The 18,624-nt window shown below is 33.5% G+C and overlaps 3 protein-coding genes and 1 long non-coding RNA gene across 6 annotated transcripts; all 4 read right to left on the bottom strand.

Moving 5' to 3' along the window:
• Positions 1-1,092: 1,092 nt before the first annotated feature.
• Positions 1,093-3,653, bottom strand: LOC129315713 (cytochrome P450 72A15-like). Of its 2 annotated transcripts, XM_054959680.1 has the most exons (5): positions 3,269-3,653; positions 2,729-2,946; positions 2,369-2,619; positions 1,845-2,232; positions 1,093-1,712 (listed from the first exon to the last, which is right to left on the bottom strand). In XM_054959680.1, the coding sequence occupies exons 1-5, from the start codon at positions 3,573-3,575 to the stop codon at positions 1,278-1,280; spliced, it is 1,599 nt and encodes a 532-aa protein (XP_054815655.1). In that variant the 5' UTR covers positions 3,576-3,653; the 3' UTR covers positions 1,093-1,277. The 2 variants fall into 2 exon arrangements, with proteins under 2 accessions (XP_054815655.1, XP_054815656.1); XM_054959681.1 differs by lacking the exon at positions 3,269-3,653 and having other exon boundaries at positions 2,369-2,629; positions 2,729-2,833.
• A 1,998-nt stretch (positions 3,654-5,651) lies between these two features.
• Positions 5,652-7,197, bottom strand: LOC129314880 (uncharacterized). Its single transcript, XR_008594310.1, has 2 exons — positions 7,106-7,197; positions 5,652-7,004 (listed from the first exon to the last, which is right to left on the bottom strand). It is a non-coding gene; the product is annotated as an uncharacterized LOC129314880 (long non-coding RNA).
• A 4,175-nt stretch (positions 7,198-11,372) lies between these two features.
• On the bottom strand, positions 11,373-14,108 carry LOC129315281 (cytochrome P450 CYP72A219-like). 2 transcript variants are annotated; one of them, XM_054958876.1, is made up of 5 exons: positions 13,679-14,101; positions 13,221-13,438; positions 12,860-13,110; positions 12,133-12,520; positions 11,373-12,027 (listed from the first exon to the last, which is right to left on the bottom strand). In XM_054958876.1, the coding sequence occupies exons 1-5, from the start codon at positions 14,088-14,090 to the stop codon at positions 11,593-11,595; spliced, it is 1,704 nt and encodes a 567-aa protein (XP_054814851.1). In that variant the 5' UTR covers positions 14,091-14,101; the 3' UTR covers positions 11,373-11,592. The 2 variants fall into 2 exon arrangements, with proteins under 2 accessions (XP_054814851.1, XP_054814852.1); XM_054958877.1 differs by having other exon boundaries at positions 11,687-11,968; positions 13,679-14,108.
• A 270-nt stretch (positions 14,109-14,378) lies between these two features.
• LOC129316005 (60S ribosomal protein L18a-like protein) lies at positions 14,379-18,272 on the bottom strand. Its single transcript, XM_054960233.1, has 4 exons — positions 17,904-18,272; positions 16,717-16,792; positions 16,441-16,564; positions 14,379-14,812 (listed from the first exon to the last, which is right to left on the bottom strand). The coding sequence occupies exons 1-4, from the start codon at positions 18,115-18,117 to the stop codon at positions 14,753-14,755; spliced, it is 474 nt and encodes a 157-aa protein (XP_054816208.1). The 5' UTR covers positions 18,118-18,272; the 3' UTR covers positions 14,379-14,752.
• Positions 18,273-18,624: the final 352 nt, after the last annotated feature.

The following is an 18,624-nucleotide window of genomic DNA, read 5'->3' as shown; positions in this document are numbered from 1 at the left end:
GTAAAAATTGAAGGAATTCCTTTTATTTGGGCTGATAACACAGGAATTGCAGCCCTTTGAAGCCAATCCTGTTCACTATGCCAAAACCAAGCATATAGAGTTTGGCTTGAATTTGGCAAGCAAGAAAATATCAAGGAGGCGTAGGATAACTTTGCCTCAAGGATGAGTAGGCCGATCAAACCAAACCAATCTAATCAAAATTGAATAAATCAATCATCAGTAAAGTTTTGTTTGGTTTTATAAATTAAAAAAAACCAAATGACTTGGTTCAAATTTCAGTTTTTTTTCCTTTGAAACCTTAACCAAACCTAAACCATACATTTTTATATTTTTAAGCATATTTTTTACAATTAATATTAGAGTATTAATTAGTGTTTATTATTTTTAAATTTTAACCTCAACTAAAGTCCAGACCAAATTCAACATACTTTAATAGAATCTCTAATTCTACTTTTCTCAATTTTGCTACTGTTTTTAGAGTAAAAGATAGTCCAAACTAAGAAGAGGTGTATTGCAATTCTTGACTAAAAAGAGTCAAATACTTCACAATTTGCTAGTGAAACACATTTTTCTTTTATGGATAATTTTTAATGAAATTTAACTCATGTTAATGTTACTTATAATGCATATACTATGATGTTTATTAACAACAAAATTTGAATATTTTTATTTTCGATGTGATATTCATTTCCTTTCATAAATAATAATGTTGAGAATATGACTTGATGTTAGAATATTAAAGAAAAAAATAGAGTCAAAAAAATATTAAAACTTGATTTATATATGAACCAAACTGACCTTAATAAAAAATTGATCAAGTGTCATTTTTTGTGCAAACCAAATGGTTTAATTCAATTTATGTTTTGATCAAAACCAAATCAAACCATACTCTTAATCACCCTTACTATGCCTTAATGTCTGATCAGGTTGTTGATCTTCTTCCGAAGGTCCTATCATATATTGTTCAAATTCATCAGACCAAAACTAAACACAACCATTTTGTTAATACATAATCCTAATCAAAATTTTCCGCTGAACCAAACAAACACAAGAACTTCCCATCCTTAGTAAATTTGAATAAAAAACATATGATTTTCTAGGATAAAAAGATTTAAAACTTGCATATAAAAGCATATTAAATTGCATAATCTGAATATTAGGATTACAATTCAATGACTACAGAACGTATACATACGTGAATATTATCATGACTCACACACACACAGACACACACATCTATATAATTCCTCAAGGAGTGTAGTATGATGAATTTTTAACTAATCATTCTGGAGCTTCTGTAAAATGATATGGGTGCCATATTGAGGGAGAAGGGTCAAAACCGAGACCGGAGCATGAGCATAGGAAGGAGAAAGCTCAAAAGAGAAGTTTTGGAGAATTAAGGACAGAGCCATTTTAGCTTCAAGCAAAGAGAAGTTTTGGCCAGGGCATATCCTTGGACCCCAAGAAAATGGAACATACGAAGCTTGGCTCTTGGTTGCTTTAGAGATTCCTTCAGAGAATCTGTGTGGATTGAACTCCATTGCATCTTCTCCCCATAATTGAGGATCCTGCTGTACCAGAATTATCGGAATCCCAACTCGAGTTCCGGCTGGTAAACTCAGATTTCCAAGTCTTGTATCCTTTGATACTGCCCTAGTCAATATAGGAGCTGGAGGGTATAGCCTAAGAACCTCGTACAGTATCATACTTACCTATCGCATACACATAAATATATTCACAATTATTAATTCTAGCATAATCAAGTGTGAAGAAAGATATTAATGATACTTCTAAATGACACCGAATCAACAAAAATTAAAAAAAAAATATTCATAGAGTCTTACTAGTTTGAGGCGATTAAAGTCATCATATTCAGGTGTTTGAGTGCCAAATACTTGGAAGACTTCTTCTCTTGCTAGAGATTGCCAATTGGGATACTTGCAGAGTAACACAATTGTCCAGTTAAGGAGAACAGAGGTTGTCTCTTGTCCTGCTAAGTAAAACAATTTACATTCCTTCACAACATCTTCAATACTCATTCCCATGTTCTTGTTGTTGCCATTGTCTGTGATTTCTCTGCAATTGGATTCCAAAAGTATATCCAATAGATCATCACTTGGGGCCTCTCCTGCTTCCCTGGCCTTCTCCCTTTTCTGAATGATTCCCCTCACTAATGCTTTTATTTCTTTCTCAATTTCTTTCAGTCTCCTGTTCAACTTAGTTGGTACAAATCTACACATATGTATATAAAAGCACGATGCGATCCAAGTGAGTATATAACTGTTTATTTTTAATTTTTCATAATTTACTAGGACTGTAAGCCAGGTATGACTTTGACTTCAAAAATAAATTTTCTCAAATTAGTTACCTCCAGCCTGGGATATAAACAGAACGAGCGACCTTGATGGTAAGAAGAGCTTGTTCAGATTGGAGTTGGAATATTCGTTGTCCTTCTTCATAGCTGCTTCCAAAAGCAGTTCGAGAAATAACATCACCAGTCATGCTTTGAATGAAAGGCCACACATCTATCTCGCAACAGCCCCTTTCGTTTTCACTCACCAATCTCAACCATCTCTTTACCATTTCATTACAACTCTCATAGAATGCTGGTAACATTAGCTGTCACAAACTTAAGCTTTGAATCTCAGTTCTTACAAACATAATTACTAATAATTAGAAGGTAAATTATCCTTGAGAGAGTTAAGGCATAAAAAGCAAGAAAATATACCTTTAGCTTCTCCAAATGAAAGGCAGGGTTGATAATTCTTCTGTGTTTCATCCATTTTTCACCGTTGTATGTTAATAGCCCGGTGACTAGAAATTTAGTGAGTGGATTACCAGTAGGCTTTTCAAATACAGAAATGTTGCTAAAAACCTCCTTTATGTCTTCTGGGTTTGCAACTGTCACCACTGGATATGGACCAAACCACATAAAGGAATTCTTACCTGCACAGGGTCATGAATTATTTTTCAGGGTCAAACTCCATATCATTAAAACATACTAGTATGCGGTATTGCGTTTACCCAACAAAAGAACATATTAGTATGGGCTCAATGAGTTCAGTGGCGACATATGAATTACTGTTATTAATGAATGCACTAAACAATACGGAGCATGTGCATATGGCATAGAGTAAGGTTTATCCGTCATGCAAAGACCACGTCACTATAAAAATAATACTTTAAACAGAAAATCAGTGATGGGGAAAAAAAAACTGTTTAACAGGATAAAAGTGAGAATTTGGGGTTAACATATGAAGGGGCATACCATAGTTTTGAATCATTTGGTGATGAAAAGGAATGATACGAGGAACAATATCATCATCTAAAGAGATAGGCTTAGATTTGGCTTCTTCAATCATGCGAACCATGTCCTTCAGGTCGCCGGACCCAAGTCTGTAGGAGTTTCCCTTGAGGTTCTGTCGTCTGAGGCATCTCTCAAGTCGTTTAGGCTTCAACCACACCCAACTCACCGCTCTCACTATCACTACAACTATCACCACTATCACAGCTATAATCACAGCATCAAAAATGGAATCTGCTGCACTCAGTGACGGTATTTCTGGAGCTTCCATGGCCGCACAGCAAGAGATCAGATTGAACAGACAGGATGGTGGATTGTCAATGGATTCCGCATGCGTGACGTGTACTCCCACTCTTGACAATATATTAATTACTAGAATTAAGTGTTTTGAAGAATAGGGACACTGGTCCCGACTTTTCGATCGTTCCTTTTTTGGGGTCAACAAGAGCGGATTGAATAATGAATTGGTGATTTTATTCAGCTAAAAAAATGGGTTGTTTTATTTTGAAAAATTACACCTAAATTTTACATAAAAAAATTATTATTAAATAATCTTATAAAATTTATAAAATATTTTTAAATTTTAAATCTTGTACATTTATAATTTAATAAAGGGCATTCACAAATAGTCAATAGACATTTACAACTTATTATTATAAGTTGTTATTTTTTTTTATAAGTTGTAAATGTCTATTACTCAATTATAATTTTCATTTGTCCAGTTGTAAATGTACATGATTTAAGATTTGAGGGTATGTTAAAAATTTTATAAAATATTTTTATAATAAATTCTTTTTTTGTGAAACTTAAATATAATTTTTTTTTTCTCTTCTTTTTATTGCCATTGCGCTCAAGTCTCCACCCTTATAGGGTGAGTATCAGTCAATTCGTTTTGATGCCAAAATATATAAAATTAATAAATCGAACAATACTAAAAGTATGAATCGAACGAAACCAAAACAAGAACTAAATTTAAATTTGACAATTCGGTTCAATCAGTTAATTCAGTTTGTGGCTTCAAGTTGGGCTCCGCAAACTTGAGCCAATTTTATTATTTTTTCTATTAAAACAAACAAAACTTATAAATAAAATTGAGCTTATAAATTGATAGTAACTTATTTTAATGAAGGGTTAGAATTTTAACTTATCAAATTATACGTTTACTTTTATTTAAGTATAAAGGTAAAAAGAATAAAATAAAATAAAGTAATTAATATACTAAATATAATTTATAAATTAATAAATTATATATATAATATTTTAGTTAGTTTAGTCCATTCAATTTTAAATTTTACTGATAGAATCAAACTGATCAACTAAAATATTTAAAAAGAAAGCTAAATCAAATAAAAAAACTAAATAAATTGAATCAAATGACACAAATTTGATTTGATTTTTGGTTTTGGTCCAATATTAATCTCCCCTACACCCTTGTCACCATTTTCTTTATGGGAAAAACTTGTATTGAAAATTGAAAAATAGTTAATATATTTAAGATAATCATGTATTTACAAAATGCCTTCTCAATTTATCATATTCGGGATGTGATGTAATTCTGAATGATAAACCGGACAGTTTTAATGAGATTTCATTTTTGACCAAAAAATTGTTTTTTATTTATTTCATCTATTTCATTACAGGAACCCAGGATATACATTACGCCACGACTTTGAATTAGAAGCAAGAAATGAATTGATTTGATTGGTTAAAAATATATTACATATATAATACTAACTATAAAAGTCTTGCCATTTTTGTTTTGTTTTTGGCCAAATTGTCACCATTTTCCACTTCAATTATAAATCAGTTGATTTAAACAAATGACTTAGATAGCGTCAACTAGCGTGTCGCCTTGGCGGTCCAATTTTTCCTACGAATGGGAGGCCAGGGCTGTTTTATTGAAATATTTTATGTAATAAATTTTTTTTGTGATTATAAAAAGTACGTGTTAAGATTGTGTAATTCTTTTAAAATATTAATTTTGTTTGTAGGATTTTTTTTCATATATGAAAATGTATTTTGGAAGAAAATAATTATTGAGTATTTCTCTAGTTTAGCTTTTATGCATTCTGTTTCTTCATAGTTATTTCTTCTCCTTCTCATCGGAAAAAATATTTTTTGCTTATAAAATAAATTAAAATCGTAATTTTTTATATTATTATTATTTGAATTTTTTTAATTTTATTATTAAGTAGAGTGCAGGGATACTTTGATTACTGATATGTATGACTTTGAATTTTTATCAGATATATATGAAGGAACTTTTCCTACTCCTTTGAATTTTCGTCAGATATACATATGACATTCTAGTCTACATATTCAAAACGTACTAGTTGAGCCATCTAGAAGCATAGAACACTGTATATAGTTCAATATGGATGGTATGATAACTATTCAATGAGTACAGAGTGTGTGTGTGTGTGTGTGTGTGTGTGTGTGTGTGTATACATGCATATTTTCATGACTTAAATGTGTACATACCCACCTCATAATATTCCTTCCAGGATGGTAAGATGATAAACATTTTAACTAATAATTCTAGAGCTTCCGTAACATGATGTGGGTGCCATACTGAGCAAAGCATCAAAATCAAGAAATGAGCATGAGCAAAAGATGGAGAAAGTTCAAAAAAGAAGTTTTGAAGAATTAAGGATAGAATCATTTTAGTCTCAAGCAAAGAAAAGTTTTGGCCAGCGCAGATCTTTGGACCCCAAGAAAATGGAAGATATGAGGCCTGGCTTTTGGTTGCTTTAGATGCACATCTTCTCCCCACAATTGAGGATCCTACTGCACTAAAGTTATTGGAATCCCATCTCAAGTTCCAGGTGGTAGACTCAGATTTCCAAGCCTTGTATCCTTTGTTACGACCCTGTAGACTATAGGTGCTGGAGGTTATAACCTAAGAACCTTGTACAGTATCATGCTTAACTATTGCTCGCACATAAATATGTTAACTATTATTCTGACATAATATGTTCAATATTATTATTTGTATCCATATAATCTTGCCAGTTTGAGACGACTTAAGTCATCATAGTCAGGTGCTTGAGTGCCGAATACTTAAAAGACTTCTTCTTTTACTTGAGATTGCCAATTGGGATACTTACGGAGAGCAGAGGTTGTGTCTTGTCCTGCTAAGTAGAACAATTTACATTCCTTCATGGCATCCTCAATGCTCATTCCCATGTTCTTTTTGTTGTCGTTGTCTTTGATTTCTCTACAATTGGATCCCAAAAGTATACCAAATAGATCATCACTTGGGGCCTCTCATGCTTCCTTGGCCTTCAACATTTTTTGAGTGATTCCCCCTCGCTAACACTTGTATTTCTTTCTCAATTTCTTTCAATCCCCTGTTCAGCTTAGCTGTTACAAATCTGTACATGCATGAGCAGGATGCAATCAAAGTAGGACATTAAACCTACTAGGATTTCAAAGTAGTACAAATCTGTTCGGCCTTGGATATAAAGAGAACGAATCACCATGATGGTAAGAAGAGCTTGTTCAGATTGGAGTTGGAATATTTATTGGCCTTCTTCATAGCTGCTTCCAAAAGTAGTTCAAGAAATGACATCACTGGCCATGCTTTGAAAGAAAAGGGCCATACGTCTATCTCACAATAGTCCCTTTGACTTTCACTCACCAATCTCACCCATTTCTTTACCATTTCATTACAACTCTTAGAGAATGTTGGTAATATCAGCTGCCACAAACTTATTGTTAAGCTTTGAATCACAAAGACACAAACATAATTTTCAATCATTGGAAAATGGTACTCGAGGCCAAGATAGAAGGAAAATGTACCTTCAACTTCTCGAGATGGAAAGCAATGTTGATAATTCTTCTGTGTCAACTCCATTTTTCTCCATTTAAGTCTAATAGTCTGCTAATTAGAAGTTTACCCAGTGGATTGTTAGGTGGCTTTTCAAATACAGAAATGTTGCTGAAAACCTCCTTTAAGTCTTCGGGGCTTGTAATTGTCACCATTGGATATGAACCAAACTACATAAAGGGATACATACCTACGATAAAATAAATCCATAGAGATTCAAAACCACCTAAATGAATTCTTACTTGATGCACACAGTAATACTCTATTTTTTCGAAGTCAAGCAATATATCATTGAAACTTCTTAGGATGGGTTTAACTAGTTCAGCAGTGAGGACTTGTGCATATCAACTTTCAATTCATGCAATGAAAAAAATGAGGATCAGTGCATATGGCACCTAGAGATAAGGGAAAAGTGAAATAAACTATCTTAATTATTAGACAAAAGTGAGAATGGGAGGTCAGCTGTCAACATATGAAGGGAAGCATACCATAGCTTTGAATCAATTGATGATGAAAATGAATGATACGAGGAACAATATCATCATCTAAAGAGATGGGCTTAGATTTGGCTTGTTGAACCATGTGACCTATATCCTTCAAATCTCCAGACACAAGTCTGTATGAGTTTCCCCTAAGGTTTTGTCGTCTGAGGCATCCCTCCAGTTGCTTAGGTCTCAGCCACACCCAATTCACCACTCTTCCTATCACTGTCACCATCACAACTATAAGCATACCAGCAATAATGGAATTCAGTGGGGCTTCTGTCACTGCACAAGAAGAGAACAGAGTTGGATAGGTCTAATGTCTACAGAGGAACCCCATTGATCTTTATGTTGCTGTGGTTGAATAAGACACAATTATTGATGTGGCTCTCTCTCCCCATCTCTTTCTTCAACTTTAAATTAATTCTTTGTCCAGTGATTTACGACTTAAAAAAAAAATTGTGCTGTTGTCTCGAATAATAATATATCTTGGAATCAATTGCTTGTTGCGTTACAAGAGATAAAGAATCTAAAAATTGAAGGCTTTATGTCTTTGTCCATATGGAATCTTCTTTGTAACTAAAGATCTTGAAGGTTTGTCAAAAAGAGTATATACTTAAGGGGTTAGAAAAAACTTTTCCATTATTGCAGCAAGACCATTAAAGCTTCCATCTGTCTAAAAATAAAAGGAGGGTGCTATGATAAGGATACAAAGCTATACCATTGATGCTCCTCAATGTATTTGTACAGCAGGAGCTAACATAACTTACTAAGTCAAAAGGCTTAGTCAATTCATGCAAACCCCACTTGACACACAATGTAAATCAGTCAACATTGTCGCCATATCTAATAATTTACTAAGACTTTAAGACAGATATGACTTTAATATAATAATAAACTTTTTTGGTAAAGAATTTTAATACTAAATTTTCTCAAACTAGTTACCTTCATCCTGAAATATAAATAGAACGAAGGACCTTGAGGGTAAGAGGAGCTTGTTTAGATTTGAGTAGGAATATTCGTTGTCCTTCTTCATAGCTACTTCCAAAAGCAGTTCAAGAAATAACTTCACCAGTCATGTTTTGAATGAAAGGCCACACATCTACCTCGCAACAGCCCCTTTCATTTTCACTCACTAGTCTCAACTATCTCTTTACCATTTTGTTACACTCTCATAGAATGTTGGTAACATCAACTGCCACGAACTTAAGCTTTGAATCACACATTTCATATAAACATAATTGTTAGCAATTAGAAAAAGGAAAATTACGCTTAAGAGAATTAAGGCAAAGAAAGTAAGAAATTATACCTTTAACTATCACAAATGAAAGCTAGGGTTGATAAGTTTTCTGTGTTTCATCCATTTTTCATCCTTGTAGTAGGCTTTTCAAATATAGAAATGTTGCTAAAAACCTCCAAACGAACCTTATCATTCAAACATATGGTAAGGTCAAAATTGTTTGAGCCTAAAACGAAATGTCATCCCAAAATCATAAAGAGGAAGTTAGATGAAACAACAACCCCGATATTCAAATGTAAACAAAGCTTGGTCCATTTTCAAAAGAAGAGTCACACCACGCACGTACTCGACGTGATCCTTAGGGCTCGAAATGACTAGATGTTAAGGACCGTTAAGTTGACATGGCATCGTTATCTGATGTGTCATGAATCTCACAGAACCGTGCTAAATGGTTACTAATATTTCGCAAATAAGCTTCAGATTCTTCATCTCAACAGTTTAAGATGAACACTTATAAAAGGTGTTCAAGCAGACCATTATACCATCATCATGATCATCACCAAAAAGACAGTACACCAGAGTTATTAGCTTTTCCCAAATTATTGACCTTATTAGCTTTCCCCAAATTATTTACCTTATATTCCCAATTTAGGCTTAGATTTATTTCTAGTTTTCAAGTTGTAACCAGTGCAACTCTATACTTTATATTATCATTAATTAAAAACACCTTTTATTTAAATCCCTGTGCTTCTTCATACACCTTCTATTTAAATCTCTGTGCTTCTTTATATCTATGTGAACTGAGGTAAGAGAACTTAAAAACGTTATTATTATATTTGAGACTCCACATTTTTGACATGCTTGATTTTTATTGTTTTGTGAAGAACAATAATATATATGGTGTTCTCTCTCCCATTCGCCAAACTTAACTTGTAACAAATGTGAAGAATTCGCTTATGTGGTTTGGGCAGAAAACAAGATCGAATCTAATGGACCTGATGGAGCAAATAAAGGATCTGTGTTTAAGAGAAACTATGACCTCCTTAAGCCTCATCCAATTCCTATTACAATGGATATGATGACTAAAATTTGATAGCAAATTACAAGTACTTTTTTGTTAATTTTTGTCAAAAACAAATATGCTGGACAAGTCTCTAGGAACTACATAATAATTATCACATTTTGTGATACTTCTTTGTCATTTGCATGTTTTAGAGGTATTTTTTAATTTATTCTTCCTTGTTTTTTCCTTTTTTTATTCATTTTCCTTTGGATGGTTGTCATTCAATGGCTTTTTATTATTATTCTTTTTTTTTTTGTTTGGATTAAAAAATGAACCGTTTTTGGCACTTACCTGGTGAGGCCAACAACCATTCTGGGCCAATACTTATAAATACATTTTTCCCTTATTTATCTCTTCTTGTAAATATATATTTTTTCTTGTTGCATCACACAATGATCATAATTTATTTATACATGTAAATATTTTTCTTCAATTTCTTAAATTATTTAGTGACCTTATCTATTTATTCATAACTTTGGTTTCCCTCCTTCGTCCTAAATCAAGAAGGAAATGCCAAAACACATTGGAATTTTAGAATAACAAAATGTCAAAATAAGCTTTCTGTGGCCCCGCCTTTTCCACGTTGCTTTTTTTTTTTTTTCTTTTTTTGTGGATCCTTCATGAGCTGCTCTTCTCGTGAGCCGTTCAAATGAATTTCGTGTCTTGCAGACCACCTTCATGAGATTTTTTTTTTTTTTTTTTTTTTGGTTCCTTGACCGAAACCTTCATGGGAGTTTACTGTGGAAATATGGTAAAAACAATTTTATCTTTTAAATAGTTACGGGTTTGTATTGGCTTACTCAGCTGATTTTTAAAATGATTTTGTTCGTCTTCTGGTTCTTTGTGCTTTGCATTTGTCTCTATTTATTATTAATTTTTTTTATTTTGATTTTCATTTTGATGAGGAGTGGGTGCATTGTAACATCCAATTTTCTTTTTATTGGTGTTAACTAAGTCTAATTGAATGCAGTCTATGATTTCTGAGGTGAAGAAGGTATAGAAATGGTATTTTAAGGCAAGGAAAGATTTGGAAATTGTATAAAGGGGACGGAAGGTGAAATTTTGGATAAAATTGGGGAATGAATTCTTTGAAGTTGAAAATCCATTAACTATATAAGTTTATCTTTTTTAAAAAGAGAGAATTTTTGTTTATAAAAAATAATTAAAAAAATCTTCACAAAATTAGAGAATTTGCTCTTGTAAAAATGAGTCATTGTCAATGTCCATCTACAAACTTCTAAAGAGACTTGTTTGTGTGCAAATAAAGAGCAAAGGAGGACCAAGATGTTGACCAAGTTCCTCTCCCAATCCCTCCCCTCATATCCCCTTTTGGAAGAACCTTTTCTTCTTTAGTAAATATGAATCAAAAAACAAAAGATTTTCTTCTAAATACAAAAAAAAAATTAAAACAAAGAACAAACTAATTGAGGCATCCATATCTATAAGCATATGACTTTGTGGAATATAAGGATGATTATTTATTCATTACAAAAAATATATATACATGCATATTGTCATGACATCGAAATATAAACAACAAGAAGCTTTACCTTACTAAATAGAGTTCATTAAATGAATCACATTACATTCTTGTGATTTATGAACAACCAACTCTTTCACACACCAAGACATGCATAAAATTCCCTCCAAGAGTGTGTTATGATGAAACTTTAACTAATAATTTTGGAGTTTTCGCAAAATGATATGAGTGCCATATTGAGGGTGAAGGGTCAAAATAGAGAAAGGGGCATGAGCATAAGATGGAGAAAGCTCAAAAGAAAAGTTTTGGAGAATTAAGGACAGAGCCATTTTTGCTTCAAGCAAAGCAAAATTTTGGCCAGGGCATACCCTTGGACCCCAAGCAAATGGAACATATGAACCTTGGCTCTTAGTTGCTTTAGAGATTCCTTCACAAAATCTTTGTGGATTGAACTCCTTTGCATCTTTCCCCCACAACTGAGGATCTCGTTGCACTAGAATTACTGGAATCCCAACTAGAGCTCCAGCTGGTAAATTCATATTTCCAAGCCTTGTATCCTTTGACACAGCCCTAGTCAACATAGGAGTTGGAGGGTATAGCCTAAGAACCTCGTATAATATCATACTTACCTATCACACACACAAAATCAAGTGTAATAAAAAAATAATAATGATACTTCTAAATAACATGGAATCAATAAAAAATAATAAAACAACATATTCATATAATCATACCAGTTTAAGGCGATTTAAGCCATCATAATCAGGTGTTTGAGTGCTGAATACTTGAAAGACTTCTTCTCTTGCTTGAGATTGCCAATTGGGATACTTGCAAAGTAACACAATCATCCAATTAAGGAGTACAGAGGTTGTCTCTTGTCCTGCTAAGTAGAACAATTTACATTCCTTGATGACATCCTCAATGCTCATTCCCACATTATTCTTGTTGCCTTTGTCTTTGATTTCTTTGCAATTGGATTCCAAAAGTATACCTAATAAATCATCACTTGGGGCCTCTCCTGCTTCCCTAGCCTTTTCCCTTTTCTGAATGATTCCCCTCACTAATGCTTGTATTTCCTTCTCAATTTCTTTCAATCTCCGATTCAGCTTAGTTGGCACAAATCTATACAAACGCAATTTAGACATAATGAAAGTGATCAATATACTAACATTTTTAAAAAAACATAACTTTAGATTCATACACTTTACTTGTGTTTTGCAATAGGTCTTTACATTTTTTTTCTCAATGTTCTAGGTGCTTACACTTTTGTTTTTCGATATTCTAGATCCCTTCAATGTCCCTACACTTTGTTCATTTAGGGACAAGAATCTATAGCAAAACGTAAGCAAAGTACAAGAACCCAAAGTTATAGTTTCCCAATAGTTTTTATTCAATTTGAATTTCAAGTAAAACTAGCAGGGTGAAGACAGTTCAAATTATAAGAAATGTAACTCAAATTACCTCCAACCTGGGATATAAACAGATTGAAGGACTTTGATGGTAAGAATAGCTTGTTCAGATTGGAGTTGGAATATCTTTTGACCTTCTTCATAGCTGCTTCCAAAAGCAGTTCGGGATATGGCATCACCAGTCATGCTTTGAAAGAAAGGCCACACATCTATCTCACAATAGTCTCTCTGACTTTCACTCACCAATCTCACCCATTTCTTTACCATTTCATTACAACTCTCATAGAATGCTGGTAACATCAGCTGCCACAAACTTCTTGTTAAGCTTTGAATAAAAAAGATCACAGAGACATAATTTTCAATCATTGGAAAAAGGCACTTAATTAGGCCAGGATAGAAAGAAACTAATGTACCTTCAACTTCTCAAGATGAAAGGCAGGGTTGACAATTCTTCTGTGTTTACTCCATTTTTCTCCATTGTAGTCTAATATGCCGGTAATTAGAAGTTTACCCAGTGGATTGTTAGGTGGCTTTTCAAACACAGAAATGTTGTTGAAAACCTCCTTTATGTCTTCAGGGTTTGCAATTGTCACCATTGGATATGGACCAAACCACATAAAGGAATTCATGCCTACAATAAAACAAATCAATAGAGACAAAACCACCAAAACGAGTTCTTACTTGACAGTTATTAATATTCTATTATGTTGGAGTCAAGCTATATATCATTGAAAAACATTAGGATGTGTTTAACTAGTTCATCACCGAGGGGCTTGTGCATATAAACTTCCAATTAATGCAATGAACAATAAGGAACAGTGCATATATCATGAGGGGTGAGGGTCAACTGTCAACATAGGAAGGGGCATACCATAGTTTTGAAACAATTGATGATGAAAAGGAATGATACGAGGAACAATATCATCATCTATAGAGATGGGCTTAGATTTGGCTTGTTCAATCATGCGACCCATCTCCTTCAAGTCTCCGAACACAAGTCTGTACGAGTTGCCGTTGAGGTTCTGTCGTCTGAGGCATCTCTCAAGTCGTTTAGGCCTCTGCCACACCCTATTCACCACTCTTGCAATCACCATCACGATCACTACCATAGCCATAACCATACCAGCAATAATGGAATTCACCTGGGCTGCCATGGCTGCACGGGAAGAGAACAGGGTGGGGCTGGAAGTATACCTTGTTATAACAGAACTGGGTTGATCTTTATATTGCTGTGGTTGACCAAAACACAAATTATTGATTTGTGGCTCTCTCTCTCTCCCCATCTCTTTCTTCAGCTTTAAATTAATTTCCTTGTCCAGTGATTTACGACTTGTTAGAAAGCATTGTTTGCTACCTCGACAAATAAAATTTGTTTTAGCCCCAAAAAAAAATCTGAAATCATGTTACATGTAAATATGTAATCGTGGAGGAGGGAGAGATGTATAGCGGGTCTTACGCTCAACTTATTTATTTATTTATTTATTTATTAATCATTATTTTTTTTTTTTGTATCATGTGAGTGTCCAATGTTCTTGTCGACCAACTTTTTTAAAAAAGAAAGGCATTGGATATTTCTCCAAACAAACAAATAGTTTAAAAAATATTATCAGTAGGGGAATACAAGGAATTACATGCCTCGGATTTTGTTGATGTGGATGTGCCAGGATTCCGGCACATAGAACGTGTTTCTAATAATTGAATTTACAAGTAGCATTAATTTAATCGTGTATATTTTAGGCCTGCTACATCGTAAGCCAAGTGCGTGGTTCCATCGTCCATGACATGAGTCCTTATTTGGCAATAAACTAAGGTAGCATCTGAATTTTTGTTAAATCTCTTACAACATGTTTTCCAAGAAAACAACATATAAATGTGGAGGCACACATGATAAGGTCTTAGCTTCCTTCACATCTTTACTAACAAAGCACATCCTTAGTGACGAAAATTACCAGACATGTGTTCCCTTCGTCACAGCAATAACAATAACAATAGTAGCGATCACAGCCTGCAAAACCAGCCCAATAGTTTTTTGTTAAACCCACATGATGATCATTATCCACAATGAGCCACATCGGTCATGATTTATTAATAATTAGAAAGTTTATCATGCATTGCACAAGTTGGATTTAAAAAATTTGAAACAAACACCCTGAATACTATTTATATCGACACATTTAATATTATTAAATTTTTGAAAATTCTTCTATTTAATCATTTTCCTTCTTCTTGAATATTTTGTTCATATACATTTTGTCTTTGTTTCTCAAACATATAATAAATTACAAATATAGTTTGAAAAGATTGAATTTTCTATCATCCAATATAAGTGCTAACAAAGATACTCGCCAAGAGGTACAACAAACTTCCTTAAATACTCAAACTCATACCATTGGCATTCCATGAAAAAGCTGAGATAGATGAAGTTATTAAAATTTAATAATGAGATACATGAATTCTTAAAGATAGAAACTAAAGAATATTGAGATATGTGAGATAAATGAAAAAGTTGAGACGGACAGAGTTACTGCTCCCATAAAACTTTAATTTTATATTTAAAATTTAATAACGACATATATGAATTGTTAAAGATAGAGACAAGAGAATATTAAAAGACATGAGATAAATGGAAAAGTTGAAACTGATGAACTTACTACTCCCGTAAAACTTAAATTTTGTATTTAAAATTTAATAATGAGATACATGAATTCTTAAAGATAGAGACTGGAGAATACTGAGAGATGCGAGATAAATGAAAAAGCTGAAACGAATGAAGTTACTGCTCCAGTAAAACTTGAATTTTATATTTAAAATTTAATAATAAGATACATGAATTCTTAAAAATAGAGATTGAAGAATATTAAGAGATGCAAGATAAATGAAAAGGCTAAAATGTATGGAGTTACTGCTCTCGTAAAACTTAAATTTTATATTTAAAATTTAATAATGAAATACATGACAAATAAAATAAACCAATAAATGAAGAGAATTAAAATTTAACCAAAGTTAATTGACCAATAGCATCAAAGAGATTATGACCAATCAGTGATCTTTTACAAGATTTGTATATATATATATATATATATGTTGATGATATATGTATGTATGTATGAAGTTCCTTTAAAAATAAAAATTAATCTAAATTATAAGCTGTCTAGTCCAAATATTAAACAATGTTTCATCTTTATTCCTATGATTTGAATAGCTTTCCTGTAACTTGAACAAGGCATCATGGTGTTCCTTTTAATTAATGAGGATATAATTCAAATATTCGAATATTTTTTAACAAATAAAACAATATAGATTTTCTTAATTTATTTAAAAAAATTTCAAAACACTTTATATAAAAGATCGAAGAGTAAGTTACTTACTGTGACACTGACTCAACCATAAAAACTCAAGTTCATCACCGTTTGGTTGAAACAGAAATAACAAACCACTTCATTATTGTTCATTCAATTAAATACATTTATCAGTGTCTTCAATTTTTTTCTAAAAACAATTTATTTAACTGTATAATTTATATGAAAATCTTGAATATCATAATCATTTGATGAGAGCAGGAGCAATTTTCAGACAAAAGAAACTAATTTCTCTGAACAAACACATGAGGAAGGAGGAATTAGAATGACTCACCGCAACAAAACAAGCAAGAAATCCAGGTTTCTCTCTGTTGTCCATTCCGTATCTTCTGGAACAAAGCAGAACCACTGCCCCAGCATACCATGGGATTGCAGCCAGGAAGAATCCTAATATAAACCTTCACACCACACCACAGATTCTCAGGAATCAATCAGCATATCATCTCTAACACATATATCAAATTTAACAACAGTAAGAAAATTGAATGAGAAAACAGCAGAAGGCAGCTCCAAAGATATGAATGAAACACTTGACAGAGAATTTACTTACAGGCACCAGCCACAGCCAAGACCACAACAACGGAGACGCCGTGGCCTTGCCGGTCTTCCTTCAACAATGGGATACCCTGAAACCATATTTTCATAATGTAGTGAGGGGAACAATGGATTATGGAGTGATGTGTCTCTCCCAATGCATGTCCATAGACCGTTCGCACATTTTAAGAATTCCTGTCTAACGTTGAAGGACTGAACATAGCTTGGGCAATATCAGAACAACATAACGCTGTAAGATTCAGCAATGATCTGCTGTAAGATTCAGCAATGAGCGGTCGTAGTAACTTCAGATTTGATTGATTATGAAATTAATTATAAATATTAACCACATAATGCTCATGTAAGTTTGCTAAATTTATCAAGTTAAACGTGTTAAGATTACAAAGAGTTGAATGGGAAAAAGAAAATGAACACATTCTTTAATGATGATTATTGAATATTACAATATAATCCTTCACTTGAAAAATAAACCCCAGAACCACTTTGCTGTAAAAACAATGAGGTGAGAACCTTTGTTAACTTCCAACCCTAACATCTAATGAAATATGATATCCTTTATATAGATTTTAGGATCATCAACAATTAAGTAATTAACACTAATCATTCTAACTAATCCAACAAAACGAGTGAAGCAACTGATTTAAACCAGAGAAGGCGAGAGATAAGAAATTGAGTGGTACCCACTTGAGTACACCCTTGGGAGAGATTCCTGTTACATTTCTTCTTCGATGTGTGCAAATAAAAATCTAAACTTTCAAGGATTTGACATGATAATATGTCTGCAAATTCACCCAAAAGAAGAAGAAGAAGAAGAAGAAGCTCGTAAAACTGTGGATTCGTGTTTGTTCTGAATAAGACACAAAAACAGTTTTCTCGTGCATTACACGAATTGTCAAGTTTCTCGATCCCAGCTGCCTCAGGTTTACGATTATTTTAATAAAATTAGATAAAGCCAAAATATAAAATTTTATTGTTCTGAGCAATCAATCACAGAGAAGAAACTAAAGCGTGCAGCACAACATAACACAAACAAGGACGAACCAAAGCCATGTACCTATCAGTATAATCAGTATTATTTCAGAAATCTTAAATCTTGCTTTCGCAGAAATCAAAATGTTCGAATAGAAAATCATCAGCCACGCATTGATTTTGAAACACAGGGAATGAAAGTGCTAACCATACCGGGAACAGCTTGGTAGTCCTGAGCATAATACTGAGGAGGAGGGGGAGGGGGCTGAACGAAGCCCGGCGGAGGCACAGGTTCGGGGAAGCCAGTCGTCGGGTGTGGTGCCGGCGGAGGAGGAGGAGGATAGAATGTGCCATATTGAGGCGGCGCGCTGGGATATTGTTGGCCGGAGAAATCTCCGCCTTTGCTTAACTTTTCGTCTTCGCTCATCGTCTTGCGGATGCTTCAAAGCGACGACCGGTAAGTGCAAGCAGTGTGGGAGTTAGTTGGGTGAGTGTTGCAGCACAAAGAAAAGTGTGAGAAGTGAAGGGTGAATACTCAATTAAGTAGAATTTGCAGGCAATCTATCTATCAACCGGTGAAACAGGAATCTACCACGTGACACTCGTTGACTACCTGTTCTTTGTTTTGCTCTCATGTGTTCTTAATCCTGTTTGATTGAGAACGGTGAAAAGAATGAGAGGAATTTTAGCAGAGGGAGGTTTGGAAAATGGGGAGATATTTTAATTATCCTTATTTTGGTTCAATAATCAATATGTTGTGGGAGGCGAGAGAAAGGAAATGGGGAAAAAAAATAAGGAGTTTAATGAAGTGTTATTTGATTAAAGGAAAAGAGAAGAAGATGGTGAAATGCATCTCCTCTCCTTTCTTCCATTTATTCTTTTTTGTCTAAATTATCCGATATCATGAGTCTATCTCACATCAAATCAAATTAAT

The sequence above is a fragment of the Prosopis cineraria genome, unplaced genomic scaffold (assembly GCF_029017545.1).
Source record: "Prosopis cineraria cultivar Desert tree isolate PC_DT_omini unplaced genomic scaffold, ASM2901754v1 PC7, whole genome shotgun sequence".
NCBI lineage: Eukaryota > Viridiplantae > Streptophyta > Magnoliopsida > Fabales > Fabaceae > Prosopis > Prosopis cineraria.
The sequence above is the reverse complement of the archived record's forward strand: the minus strand, read 5'-3'. Positions and strand labels throughout refer to the sequence as shown.

Excerpts from the sequence above, each read along its gene's own strand:
- LOC129315713 (XM_054959680.1), bottom strand. The coding sequence starts at position 3,575 with ATGGAAGCTCCAGAAATACCGTCACTGAGTGCAGCAGATTCCATTTTT. Across the intron at positions 2,620-2,728 it reads TTCATTTGGAGAAGCTAAAG|CTAATGTTACCAGCATTCTA; the intron begins GTATATTTTCTT and ends AGTTTGTGACAG. Across the intron at positions 1,713-1,844 it reads ACTTTAATCGCCTCAAACTA|GTAAGTATGATACTGTACGA; the intron begins GTAAGACTCTAT and ends TGTATGCGATAG.
- LOC129315281 (XM_054958876.1), bottom strand. The coding sequence starts at position 14,090 with ATGGGGAGAGAGAGAGAGCCACAAATCAATAATTTGTGTTTTGGTCAA. Across the intron at positions 13,111-13,220 it reads TTCATCTTGAGAAGTTGAAG|CTGATGTTACCAGCATTCTA; the intron begins GTACATTAGTTT and ends AGTTTGTGGCAG. Across the intron at positions 12,028-12,132 it reads GCTTAAATCGCCTTAAACTG|GTAAGTATGATATTATACGA; the intron begins GTATGATTATAT and ends TGTGTGTGATAG.
- LOC129316005 (XM_054960233.1), bottom strand. The coding sequence starts at position 18,117 with ATGAGCGAAGACGAAAAGTTAAGCAAAGGCGGAGATTTCTCCGGCCAA. Across the intron at positions 16,565-16,716 it reads CTTGGCTGTGGCTGGTGCCT|GTTTATATTAGGATTCTTCC; the intron begins GTAAGTAAATTC and ends TGTGGTGTGAAG. Across the intron at positions 14,813-16,440 it reads TTCTTGCTTGTTTTGTTGCG|GCTGTGATCGCTACTATTGT; the intron begins GTGAGTCATTCT and ends CTGGTTTTGCAG.